At 39.8% G+C, this 14,801-nt stretch overlaps 1 protein-coding gene across 1 annotated transcript in view; it reads right to left on the minus strand.

The window, feature by feature from the left end:
• Positions 1-14,801, minus strand: part of LOC146719118 (protein kinase C-binding protein NELL1-like) — a 320,797-nt gene that overhangs the window by 212,540 nt on the left and 93,456 nt on the right. The window contains exon 5 of the mRNA XM_085460591.1: positions 3,943-4,039. Coding sequence (XP_085316717.1) covers positions 3,943-4,039 — 97 coding nt within the window. The remainder of the gene's footprint in view (positions 1-3,942; positions 4,040-14,801) is intronic.

Raw genomic sequence — 14,801 nt, forward strand, 5'->3', positions numbered from 1 at the left:
AAGTAGGCTGAATTAACCCCAGCCTGTATTGTATTATTACTGTATTACCACTGATACTGGGTTGAAGAGAGCGAACATATCAAAGGATAAAATGGTAATGTTTGAGTGATGCACTGAAAAAGATGAGGTGCGTGAAGAAAAGATAAAGAAAGTAATTTAAACAACCGGGCAACAGAGGACAAAGTGAGACGCAGGTAAGGTAAAGGAGACGTTGACTCCTGAAACTTCACACTGCCTTATGTAATGCATTCAGTCTTTCCATCATTGTCCATACTAGATTCATTATTGTCCTGTAGTGCATGAAACATAGAGCGTTTCACAAAAGCAGCGGTTCCAAACGAGCTTGCGGAGTCCCTGAGGAGTCAGCATCCTTGGCACAATGGATTCTAGATAAAGATAATTTATTACAGTTGCTCCCTCAGATGGAGAGGTTCCCTGGAGGAGGAGTGTTGAGAGGATGAAGAGCATCCCAAGCTACTGCAAGGGCTCAATATGCTTTATTTAAAGGCCTTGTCAGCCGGTGATCGGCTGTGATCAGCTGATCACGGGGCCGGGGTTAAAAGAGAGACGCCACCCACCTGTTCGCCGCTCAGACATCAGTATCCTCGTGTCACGAGCTCCGAAACTCTGCGACATCAGTCTCCGCCTGATCCAGCAACTGTGAGTTACAACCCCTTTCAATCCTTTTCCTCTTCCCGGCTCCGCTCGCTCTCTGTCTGTAACGACCGTTCCGAAGCCACGCTTCGTGCTCAGGTCATTACTAGAATAACTGCGTGTCTGCTCCAAACCCACCGCTAGCCTTCGCCGCGCTTGGGTCTAGCCAGCACGCCACACGGGCACGCCGAATTACTGTGTGCGATCCGCCCGGCCGTGACAGGCCTAGTTAGCCCATCTTATCATTATCCCATTCCCGCACACTGAATGCGATAGATTACAGCTGCTGCTTTATTTCACCCCCTATCTCTATCTGCAGTGTTACTTCTATAGCTCTTGGCTATTTTTCTCTTCCCTTCACCTCGCCTCTTTATTTATTTTTTTTCCTCTCCCCTTTCCCAACAAACCCTTCTCAGCTTTAGACATGAGGAGACCTAAGTTTATCCTCTCGTCTTTAGCAGGTTAAAGGAAGGAGCAATAGGGAGTGTGTGAGGAGAATAGCAAACAAGTTGGACAATGCCACATTTTCAAACTTTCTACATTCTCTTTGTGCACAGATTAAACTAATGACTTAGAGGTACCAATGGTGTATTGTTGGAGGCATGCTGTGTCCCTGTGCTTTAAATACAGTTATATAAATATTAACCCTTTAAGACCTACCATAGAACCAAGTCCGCCAGAGCTTATATTATATTTTTACATGCTGTAGTGCCATTTTTGGGAGCATTTCAAGTTGCTATACATCAATACAACCATTATAGCCCAAATCTTTAACAAAATGTTTGCATTAAGTGCATAGTAATTACATAAATTGCAAAAAAAGTGCAATAAACTACACAAAAATTGAAAATCATTTTTGTTTTTTTTAACATATATTTCTAGTTAGAGAAATTTAAGAGGCTTATCCCTCAAAAATGTAAATACAAAAAAGTTGCACAAAATAGTTTCCTACCACAGTATCTTTATTTTGAGTGTCTTCATAGTTTTATTTTTGAAATACACCAATTTTTATATACTGCAGGAAAAACAAAAATAAATATTATAATGCAAATTTGCAAAATAACAGCATATGCATCCAAATAAACTATTTCCAGCAGTCCTAAGCATCCCAGAAACGACACAGAAAGTCATAAAGTCAAACATAACTTTTAAAAAAACCAGTATAGGCTCATGAGGCCCTGATGGTAAAAAACTACGTTTCCGCAAAATGACGCCACTTCTGGTTTCGGCCAGGTCATGGCGGACATGTGATAGTTCTCGCTGATGGACGTAGGAAGTGTTACAAACAGCTGATCGGATCGGCAAAGCGTGTTTCTGGAATATTATTTTTTTGTTGCTGCAAGTGCTTTTTATGCAGTTTTTGTAAAGCTATACGTGGAAGGAAACTGTGACCTAGGCATATGATGTAAGTACAACTCCGGTTTCATATGCAAAAAAAATTATTGCGCTAGCTTACGTGGTTGTAGTGCTACCGGGATTTAAAAATAGTTACGCAAAACGGAGCGTGCCCGCTCCCACCGGCTTTAAAGGGTTAAAGACTGGGGAATAAAAAAAACAACAGCTTACAACTGGTATATTTAACCACATTTTCTTTTCCAACAACACAATCAAAGGAACAATAATTAAAAAGAAAAGGAGAAGTAGACAATGTTTAAATGTAAGTAGGTAACTCGCCTCCTTTAGCAGGACCTTGGATGCTAATTGGAACACAAACCATTGTTACGATTTCAGAGGTTGCTTTATGAGCAACATGTGACCTGTATGCATGCAGGCAGCGAAAAATATACAAGTGCGTCTCACAGACAGGATCCAAATTCTCCTACATTTCTATGTAAGCCTGGAAGTAATCATACAGCTGGACATCTATAAGTAATAACAGTAAAATAAAGAACGCATCTCTTTATTATTTTAAAACCGCAAAACGCATTTGCAGCAATGACCGTGTTAATTCTCTCAGACTAAAGGACACTTTTGAGCTGGATCCCTCACAGGAATTGCCTTCCGTTGACCTGCCCGGCTTGTACAAAACTACATAAACTATTGTTCATCTGCTAAAAATATGGCTGCACCTCAAGTTTCCAGCTAAAACGCTGCATACTAAGTAGCACTGTGATAGTGGGAAAGATAGCAAAAGAATTCAGGGGAAGAGTCATCAGTCGAGAGGGGTTTTCTAAGCGTGAAATTGTGGCTACACTGAAGTGTTCAAAGAGAGCAGCACAGGAAGCTAAGGATTCTTGACTTCATAAGAAGCTCTTTGGAACAACATGAACAAAAAAAAAGTTGTAGCAGTATGAGTTGAATGTGTCAATTCCATGCAATCAAAAAAGAAAACAGGGTTTTGAATTGTTCATCTAATATTATCAGCTGCAATATAAAAAATAACAGCACTACATTTTCAAGAAAAGGTGAATAGCATCTGGAGGTCTCAGACATCTGAACGTCACTTTTCCTGCAACAACTAATGATGTGAACAGGAGGGGAAACGTGCAGCTCTAAATAACCTTTATCATGCACAAAGCAGCAGGTCACTGATACAATGAGCTACTGCACTTGTCAGACACGATCTCTCATCTTAACTTTGTGTCAATCTGAAGGGAGAACTTCCTCATTCCCTCAGTCTCTTCACACAAGCTTTCGCTCTTCCACACTCTGTCTTGGCTGCTGACAAACACTTTTTAGTGCTCCCTGCACATGGAAGGCACCGAGCTGACTGCAGGTAGGGAACTGCCTGATGGGGCTCTGTCTTTCAAGACCAGAGTCTTTGACTAAAAGAAGGAGTTCCTTGAAGTGTCGATGCAAGAAGGGATGAAGGAGGTAAACGGAGAAGGAATGGTGCTCATGTGCAGCAGCGATAGTGTCAAAGCATGAAGAGGAGACATAAATCACACCACAAAAGGGCCTATTGGCTAATCAGTGTTACAAAGACAAAAAAGGCCCATTGATTGCATGACGGGTGGGCAGTAGAGGTAGGAATATCAAGGGAATGTGCATGTCCTTGTGATTCCCTGCCATGTCTGCTCCCTGCTGCGAATGCATGCAGAAGCTGGAGAAAACAAGCACAGATTAAAAATCGACATCATTGTGATGGGCTTGGAAACAAGGGAGGAAAAGCTCAAGCTGCGCTTTTTGCAGCTCCTCTGTAAGCCCTCCATACTTTACTCTTGCATCTTACAGCGGGCGTTCTTCCCCCACACAACCTACTGTAAATCTGCCCAATTACACCTGGCAATGTTGAATGTGAAACATGCTAAGGTGCATAAAGTCTGCATATTATCTGTGGAGTCTTACCTTAAACAGACCATGCCTGTGGCTATGCTGGCCAAGCCACACTCCACTGCCTGGGGTGAGCTCCATCTGGGGAGGGTCTATCACCCGCTCATAAATTCTGCAAAAAAACAGGAAAAAAAAGACGAAGAAAAAAGCAATTATGATTTGATAACAACACAGATACAGAAAGGTTTCTCTTTTTGTGCTGGCCTGGAACGAGGTACTGATCCAACGCAACTGAATAGAAAAGTAAATCCGACAGAATATGTGTCCCTGCTCCTTCCCATACACCCCCTTCCTTTCATAGAAAGCAGACAGTGTAAAGCAACGGCTGCTCTCCTCAAGCATGACAGCAAGTCTCGCCCAACGGTTCTCAAACACGGCATTGATATCAGGACCTGGAATGTAGGCTGGATTAACCGCCCGACTCCTGACACAGACACAAACAGGCTTTGGCATTATCAAAGCAAACATCCTCAGTGTCATTCGGCACCATTTATTCCTTCCAGTAAGGTGGGCTTACAGATGCCAGTGGGCTGCAATGGGCCTCTTTGAGGATGTCAGAGAATAATTTGACAGCTTTTCCTTCCTCTTTCTCACAACAGGAGCCAATATGAGTAGAAAGCTGATTTCTTTATTGTGTTCTGTCTCAAATCTCATACTTCCATACTTAGACTTGCAGTTATGACTTCATACTTCAGTTCACATAGACAAGTGTGGGTGGCTACATGTAGCAATGGTTCCAGTTAATTTTTTTAGCGGGCAATGGAGTATCGATCAAATTTTAAAACAACAAACATCAGCATTGATGGCGACGCTAACGCTAGCTAGCTGCCTAACAGGAAAAACTAGGACTTTAAAATTAGATGTGGACAAAGGCCTGCCTAGTTATAATTGTTCACTACCCTACCGAAAACAGTGGCAGTACACCAGCACTACTTACTAAGTATCCAAACTGACGCACCTTTGAACTTTCCTGGATGTTAGCCCACAGAGTTTACTGAAAGTAGTAACAATTTTGCTTTCTTTTAGGACCATATATTACAAAACAACACTTCTGTTTAGCACAATGCTAGCAAATCGTGGCTACGACAGCTTCTTGTGAAAAAAATAAAATAAAACATAAAATAAAATAAAAACCTAACATAGTGGGTAGATTAGCATTCATTGATTTTGTTAAATATGTTGTGACATGAACACATATTTTGTTTTTTCCATGCTGGGGTAAAAGTGGTGCAGTATCTCAAGGCTATTTTTACCATAAGTGTTTGATTTCCCACCTGCAGGGCAAGATGTTGCCGCAATACAGAATGTAGAGGTTATGTGATCATACCTTTTTTTCCCCCTCAACCCAGCCTTTTCCCAAAATCCAACCTTGCTGTTTTTGTCTTCCCTCACCTTTTCCTATCAACAGCTCAGCAGCAATCAACACTGGGAGTTTCACACAAGGAACACTGGAGAACAGCAATGCTAATTAGAACAGTGATGTGCTTCCGGGTGTATTAGCAGTCTGGCTGCTGATTGTCACAGGACATATATTAGTTAGCATAGGGTAAAGTGTGATTAATGGTGCACGTCTCTCGCCAGGATTTCATGAAAACGGGTAAAGTTTTGTAGTCAAGCGCACAAAACACTTTATCAGTGAATAATTGCAGTGACTGTGTTTCTATATATTTATATATATTTACCATGGTGCAGGGCTCGCAAAATTTCAAAATCCCTGGTAGCCCTTCGGGCAGGGACTCTTCAGTTTTTGGTAGCCCAAAATAAATTTAAGTAGCCCGAATAAAAAAGAGAGCAATTTTTTGATTGATGTTTTGTTTCCTTTACAATATTATACATTAAAGTATAATATTGTAACAGAAACAAAACATTAATCAAAAAATTGTTGAAACACTAATTACAACATTGTATAAAAATTACAATCATCAACTCAAATACTTGGTTCTAATTGAACAGAAATTTCTATGAACTTGTAAGAACTGTGTAGGACATGAATCAGTCTGTGTCAGATCCTGAATTTGAAATTTCCACTGAAGTCACGGGTAAGAGACAAGTGGAACCAAGATCGAGGCCATTTGCTTTTTGAAGTTTGCAAAGACTGCTAAATTGTGCCAGTGGTAGTTCACTCTTTGCAACATAGTACGCTGTTCTAAACAGATTTTTCAGGTTTATTTTTAGTATGTTATTTGCAATCGGTGTTTGTTCTGGGAAAGATATTGCAGACTGAGCAATAATGCATTTCTTGCATTTCTCATGGGTTCTAATGGGGGCCTTTCTTAAAATTACTGGTCCCAGTAACAAAGGCGCTTGTCGACTCAGAAATCGAGAGAAAACCAACAACACACCCGGCAGAACATTATGTTATTTACACGGGTGCACAAAAGTGGTCCGCATGTGCGCATTCGCTGTCAAAATAAAAGACGCGCACCAGATAAGAAGTTGCAACGCGCGTTTGCGTCCAGTTAAAAGGCACTGTTTTGTCCACTAGAGTGGGATTTTCACGGCACATTCTGCACCACATCTCTGTGCGTTCATCATTTGTTTGAAGCCAGCTCACCTCCTGCAACCACTTTTCCGAGAATACGCGCTTCTTTTGTGGTTCGGACTCCTTCTGACATTTCTTTGGAGGTGGAGGAACATCACAGTAATTGCTTAAAGGAGCTTCTTCGACATTTTTAAGAGTTCTAAACAAATGTCTGTCCTCCTCCAGAAAATCTTACGTATGCAAACATGCGTTGTAACTTCTTATCTTGTGCCCGTTTTTTGTTTTGACAGCAAATGCGCACCTGCGGACCACTTATGTGCAGCCCTGGTTATTTAGCTCATCATATTGCAGCCACAGAGAATTATTTTGTCCATGAAACCATAAAGCTGCACTTTCTTTTTGCCTTATAGTCTGATTTGTCATAACTTTTCCGTTTTGTGGTCACTTCTTCACCCTGACCTGTCTTATTTGGCTGAGCAGAACTAAAATATATATCCTGCTGCTTTTACACAGGCACTCACATAACGCTCAGCGATTCTCTGCGCGATCAACCTCTCACATGTTTAAGCTTGCTGCGGGAGATTTCACTTGTCATGTTTGCATAGTAAGCTATCAATTGATGAGACGATGTCAGAGGAATTGGTGCGTAAATGATAGTCACTCACCAATCAGTGCTGTCGCTCTCAATACACAGTTCGCGCGACTGCAAAGTGAAAGCAAAAAACAAGTGCAAATTCTGGCTCACCGATGCCAATGACATAATTACCCAGCTACATTTCCCAAAGAATGCAAAAGCATTGACATATATTTTTCCTTCCTATGATAGCCCGAAGGGCAGGGCAGAGATAGATTTTGGTAGAGAAACCCCCCCCAGAAAATCAGACAAAGTTTAGCAATAAATGGAAAAGGTCTTACATAGTGCTTTTCTACTTTACTTGAGCACTTTATACAGTTTATACAAAGTGCCTCATTTCCCCATTTACCCTTTCTCTACATCTAAGTCATTTCTATCTAGCATTCACACTCCACTGGATGCACCAGAAAGCAATTTGGGGTTCAATAGCTTGCCCAAGGATACTTGCACACTGGAGCAGTCAGTAAGATTAGCAGATGAGCTGCTATACCTCCTAAGCCACAGCCATAACAGGACCCCCTTCTAATTGTAGTTGCTGCTATGAGTCGTAACAGGTCTCCATTGGAGCCATCTCACCACTTGGAGCCATAACCAGTAAAAATGTAACATAGCTCCAGTTAACCTTTATCATTGTCTGTCTATACATCACCAAGAGTTAAAATAAGAAAGAGTCACATATAGACATAGAAGAAAGAGTCAGGCAGCTGTGGAATCACTCGGTATCATTCATGGTAATGGAGTGGCTGAGGTGAAGAGAAAATTCTGAAATGTGGAAAGTACCACCTTATGGCCTGCGGGAAGTGTGGAAGCACCGTATGGCAGGCTGTATATATGGCTGTATATATCTACGTCGTACCGCAAAGCACATATTTTGTTGACAGTCAATTTCAATAAGCTGCCAGACCGCCTCATTTTCAACAATTTACTGACTGAACTGAATAAAGTACATGTAATCTTGGGCAGTCAGGATTTCAGCAATACTGGTTTACTGCATCCAAAGTTCATATTCAATACTGATAAAAGTAAATATAAAGAAATATTAAGCCTCAAAGGCTAAGAAAAAGCCACGTCTGTCTGCCTTCACAATCTCAATAAAGCAAAAAAAAAAAAAAAGAAAAAAGAAAAAAAATCCAAAAAAGATATTTTCTTTCTTCAAAATTTAGACAATCTATTTAGGTCTGACAGCCTTCGTAGCTTTACTTCAAAAGAACAGTCTCAATCACAGCCATCACTTTTGCTTCGCCAATATCTGCCAACCACACTAAACTCCAGACCACTTTCAATTTTCCACTATTTGAGCCTGAGACATTTTCTGTCATGTTTGTGTCTTTCTTCTGGCAGAGAGATGAAGTCCGAAATTGGGAGTTAATGTCCCTTTTGAATCACTTGACTCACCATGGGACATAATTCTCAAAGCTCTCAGTTTATCCCCTGCCAAAAGCACAAGCTGGGAAATGCCAAGTCACTGAAGGCGGGTGGCAGATTACTGGTGACTGTTGCAGGCAACTAAAAAAGAAAAAAGAAAAAAAAAACTGCAAAACGTTCCCAGTGTGTATGCGTAACCTAGATTGGGTTTCAGGGTGCTTATCATATTATAGTCCAGTGAGCTCACGAAACCTGATTTTTCTTTTTAAAACAACCAAGAGAAAACAGCTTTCATAACAAACATGTTCAGACTGAAAATGTGTTTTCTAGGTGATCATATATCTACATGTTTGTTTTGCACTTCCAATTGTACCCATAAATGAGTCTACTGCTGGTGCGAATAGATTTTCACTTTTGTTGGAATCTCAACCATTTCATGTTGTATTTTTTACCCGATTTTTTTTTTTCAAAGAATAGAGCCAGAATCTTTTGATCAAGCTGCATTCCTGATGGTTGTAGATGGTGTTTGTAGCACCAGTCACACCAGGAGAATCTTTATAAATTTAGGCACTGTAAGACTTTGTTGAGTCTTTGTTCATAAAACTGTTTCAGTGGGCATGCTGTGACACCCTTTCACATTCCAACAAACGACTGTTTTGGAATCACAACCAAATATATTCAGTATATACAATATACACAAATGATGACCAACATTACAGTCTACACCCAATCTAAGAAGTCCTTGAGACACTTTCTGTATGCTGCTGCTCAGAACGAATTGTCTATAATGTGCAATGTTCTGTGTAAGCCAAGCCTACACTTTCATCGTGCTATCATGCTAGACTACAGGTGTATTAAACAATCCACATCACAGTCTATGTGGACAGGGAAAAGGGGATGTATTGTGAGCAAAATGTACAAGAATTAACACGAGACAACCCTTTCTTTGTGAATACAAATTATGCCCTACTAACTGTAATGTGCTCATAATAATTGGGATGATTCTCAGTTACAGTCCATTTATTCTGATTGGATATGAATTCCAGCTCATTTACATGTGGATTTCTACTGTTCTGTGCAAGAAGAGTTCTGCGATCAGCACTTTTCTTCATGCCAGTGTACTGTATGTTCCATAGATATGCTTGTACCTGTGTGTAAAATTACAATAACTGTAGCTGAACCCCCTAAAATTTGCATTACAGTTCACATAAGTCATTTCCCTTAGCTATAGGTAGAAAAAACTGTTGTGTTCCTCCTTTATATACAGTGCTTAGGATGCTTCAGAACAGAGAGCCTGGCATCACAAGGGAATGATTATGTGACTTCATCTCTCAGTAGCACCTCTGTGACAGCAGTGATTCTAGGTGCTAAGCTGTATTGACTGTCTCACACAGCATATCATTGTCTCTACTATACATACACATAAAGTGAGAAAGTGGAACATTTGCATGTCTGTCCCTTTGGAGGCATTACTTTGAAAAACCTCTGTAGGAAATAGCTTTTCAAAATTTCAAAATTTTCCAATTTGGGAAACAATACATACACATATACTTGTAAATAATTTTCCTGTAATTTGAAGTAATCTGCCACTCAACTGCCCACTGTCACGCTCACCCACTTCTCCTCTTCTAGAGGTTATGTCTGAAAAAACAGATGCTTGAATCTCATCTGGTTTGTTGTAGCAGAACTGCTGTCAACCAACATAGGAAGCATTAAAAAAGTATGCACACACACCAAAAACATACACACAGGTCATGAAGCTGCTATATTGCCTTCCACACAATGACAAATTCTGGTCATGCTGAGGAATTGCACTGATCTGACAGCACAGCAGCTGTAATTTATTCATGCAGACACATGGACATGTGAGATACTCCTATAAAGACATAAAAATAATGGAAGTAAAATTCTTTCATGCGTGGTGCTTTCATTCATTTAGGTACCAACCTAAGTGAAGGTGTTTGGTTGTTTGTTTCGACATAAATACTACGCTTCTCTGCCTGTGTACTGTCAGTTTGATATTTCTGGCATTTTATTTTTAATTCTGTGTACTTTTTTTTAAAGTGTAAAGATTTTTTTTAAACGGTACACCATTACCTGTCCACCTTTCTTTCAGTTTCTCAAACTTTTATGTCCAGAGTACACCCTACTATCTTTTTTTTAATATTTAAAAATATAACAACATATATTTGTTTTTTATGTTTGTGGACTACAGGCTAAATGTCTGGATTAGTTTGACATGTGCAATTTTGGGGGGAAATTTCATTGAATTGGCATCTACACACAGTCAAACATTATTCTGCATTTTTTATTAATATTTTAACCACACCAGGAGTCTAAGTTAAGGTAAATGATCAACTAAATGACCCCAAAATATTCAGGAATATTCAGAAAATATTTTCCTTTAATTTGTAATTTTTTATGGTGCTGTTTTTTCATGTATTTAATAGAGTTTGAGAACCGAACTGACCAATACATTGACTACATGTAATACAGGGTGCTCAGGATGCAAAAATATTTCTTTTAAATGTCATTAATATGAAATTCAAGTGCTACAAAAAGAAAATATAAATACTAGCTCTATCAAAAACAATCATCTGCCTTTAAAAAGGCTATTTAAAAAAACATTGGACATAGAAACTTACAGTAAATTTTAAAATACATGGCTAAAAATCGTTTTTTACACACAAAATGTCCAATGTTCACATGTGACATGTCCATATGATAGTGAAAGTCATCTCATACTTTTGTAAACACATCTGGAGTCACTGCAGCCACTGGTGTTGTTATGCTACCTACCAGCACCCATGAAAGTCACAAATCTGCTCTTTTTAATAGTAGTTTACTGCTACAACTACACATGTTTCTTTTTCAGCTATTTATTAATAATTGACTTTATGTATATGTATATATTGTACTATTCTTAGTTAGCGTATTGTCTGTCTTGTTAATGTATAATATAATGGAGCACTGTAACAAAAAAATTATTTCCCCCAGGGATCAATAAAGTATTTTGATTCTGATAATAGACTGTTTTAATCATTACCAGTGGGCAACTGTGGAATTACAGAATTTTGAAATACTTTTCGATACACCCAATATATCATATCCTCTGCATCACTGGTCCGCGGTGGTGTGAGGATGGTGAATCGGGCTGTGAAATAACGTGCTGGTTTTCTTTCTTGTTTCCCAGGTTTTTTTTTTACTTCAGTGAAAGTACTGCTGCAAATTTGGGCAGCTGTCATTGCAGCCTCTACTTCTAAAAGGGCATCTGTAAGCTTCTCTCATGCCTCTTAAGTGCTGAAAATGAACTGAACTTTACCAGCTCAGACTGGAGCTCTGCCACCCACAGTGGTTGAAAGATGCTGCCATTATGCTCTGTGATGGCAGACATGTGATTTGAATCGATATTCCCATTCGCTTTTAAATCCAGGCCAAGTAATCACAAAGAGTCAGAAAACCTTAAGGGAAGAAAGTTGATTCTTTTAACAGTGTTTTTGATTTTTGTTTTTATTTAATGTGTACAAAAAAAAAGAGAAAAAAGGGAGAAGTGGAGAGGGTAAAACTAAATGAAAGGGACTGGAGCATCTTCCCTGAAAAAGGAAACCGCTACCATGAAACTAGAACATATCCTCACAAGATGGCAGATGTATCATGTTTAATGGATAAAACGACCCAAATTCTTTTCTTTTACCTCCCTGTTGGTGTGTGTGTGTGTGTGTGTGTGTGTGTGGGGGGGGGGGGGGTATGACTGGTTTTACCTACAAGTATGTATATGAAGATAGGGTCTAATCTAGCATTGTCACCCAGTTCCCGGAGGAAACGCATGCCTGCTACCATGTTGTCAGATATCTATAATTACTTCACCTCAACAATGACCTTATCTGGTGATAGAACCTTGTGTCCTTTTCTGATAAGGCACTACTACTGTACTGTATCTGCAGATATACTTAAAAAAAGAAAGACACTAAGATGGTGAGGATGGTAAGATGTGGATGTATGGCTGTGTGCGTGTCCCCTGGGTCTCATTGGAGTATAAAGCTCCTCTTCTCTTCCTCGTCCTCACCACCAGGGGCCTGAGCCTGACCACCTGCCTGAAGGAGGTGTGTTGGACCCTGCTGAGCTCAACAGAGGAAGGCTGCGGTAATGACACACTCCATCACACTGGACACAAAACAACGGTGAACCTCAAACAAGAAAAGTACTGGGAGAACTAACAGCCTCATATCTGTCCCTGAAAACAAAGCCAAATATTTGAGTGACAACACTTTTCATTGCACAGGCCATGATGGCTGCATGTAGATATCCATCATATAAAAGCAGACAAAAATATGGCATCAGCAGCTTCGAATATTAAGCAGGAGTGCAAAGAAATAACGAAACAAGGAGAAAGCTTTCAGTGTCCTGATGATTTCCTTTTAGCATAGTTTACATTGGCTCACACTTTACAAAAAGAAAAGGAGTTAATGATCCGTAGTAGCCCTGTGAGCTGTGTCAGTCCTGTGATAAACTAGCAATCTGTCCAGATTGTACTCTCACCCTATGTCAGCAAGGATAGGCTCTGGCCCGTCCGCGACCCTGAATTGGAAAAGCAGTTAAGAAAATGGATGGCTGGAAAGAGATAATGATGTTCAGAGGATTAAAGTGGCATGTTATCTTGTTCTAGGCAAAAACAAATGATTAATATGAGGGTCAACATGTAAACTCGCAGGGGGTAATACATTAGTGAAGAGTGGGTCATACCAGGGGCCTGATGAAGATACAAAACAGCATTGCTTTACTGCAGGCATTAGCTGTTTGTAATTTTACAGGGTATACAGTATATGTTTTTGCATTGAGCTTCAAATGTATTGTTTTAAACAGGACTCACTTTAAAGTGAAAACAATGTCAACAGAAGCAATATCATGTTCCTACTAATCAATGAACTGTCTTTCTTTGTTGTTAGAGTAGATATCAGATTAGCCTGCACATCACATTGTTACTGTGCACAGTGAACTTGCTACTTTGTTGCCTTTGAAATGGTTGCTTTGGAGATGGGAATCAGGTCTGAGACTACTCGCTGTCAGTTGCTGTTTTAAAACCCACTTTGGTCAAGATGGCAATGAAAGACAGTAAGATGGAGTCAGTCTGCTATCAGTTTGCTAGAATGAGGTCAACTTGAGAACTACAGTGCATGCAATCTGTTGATAATATAGTGATAACTTGACAAAAAAAATCTGTAGGTGTCGACATAGACAGAAATTCACATTAAAAATAAATTCATATGAACTATTGATATCCACGTTCCAGCCCAAACCAATTTGAAACAACATTTCCTCCACAAATACTGTAGTGATGGAATTGCTGCAGGACAGAGATTTAGCTGTAAAATGATGTAGCTGCTCATCAACCTCTATATAAACTCAATACAACCAGCGGAGTGCGCTCATCTGTGCAGACTGACTCAGATTGGTTGCAATTTGTTGTCTTTCGTTTTTAGCTCAAACTTGCTAATTACATCTAGCAGTTAATTTGGGTTGAGGTCTGGTCAAGTTCACACCATAAACATTCATTTGGAACTAGACTGAAACAACCTACTCCAAAGGGTCTTGGAAAAAAAAAACAAGAGTTTGATTTAAACGGACTCAACACAGCAGGTGTGAATGCACCCTAACTATTATCTTTTAATGTCAGTCAGTTTTAAAACTTTCCTCCCAGTTTATTTAACTTATGTAACCCAAATAGAATTCTGGCTTCCACAGATTGGCTGTGTGCCCATGAAAATAAGTCATAAAACACACCTATCCACAGAATCAGGTTCTTCCATTCCAACCTCTCCACCACCAAGGGCAGGACCAAAGAGCTGACAGTGGATGCCAGGGACAAGACTGTAGACCTGACCAAGGTTGGAATGGCCTACAAAACCATTAGCATGAAGCTTCGTGAGAAGGTAACCACTGCTGGAGTGATTATTAGAAAAGAGAATGACCACTGATGTCCCTTGGTCTGGAGCTTCATGTGTGATCTTGCCTCGTGGGGGTGAGGATGATCATGAGAAAGGCAGTTGGGACCAACATTAGTAACAATGGGTTTCCCCTGCTCAAGTGTGCAAACCTGGTTACCAACTACAAAAAAATACCTTACAACTTTTCATCTGGATTTTTCATTGATATTCTGTCTCTCTCATTAAAATAAAATCAGAGACTGTTAATTTCTTTGGAAGCGAGCAAACTTACAAATTCAGCAGGGGATCAAATAATTGTACCAACACCGACACATATGATTAAAGGATTTTTCTGATTAAAAATTTAGATCAGAGGGAAATAGTTTTGATGCAAGCAGCACCACAAAAAAGTTGATCAGCACCAGATGCATTCACATCAGGACTGCTAGTTTACCAGTTCACGCCTTAA

This window comes from Copadichromis virginalis, linkage group LG1, assembly GCF_057382275.1.
Source record: "Copadichromis virginalis isolate Kocher_CV1m ecotype Utaka linkage group LG1, C_Virginalis_male_GT1.1, whole genome shotgun sequence".
Taxonomy (NCBI): domain Eukaryota; kingdom Metazoa; phylum Chordata; class Actinopteri; order Cichliformes; family Cichlidae; genus Copadichromis; species Copadichromis virginalis.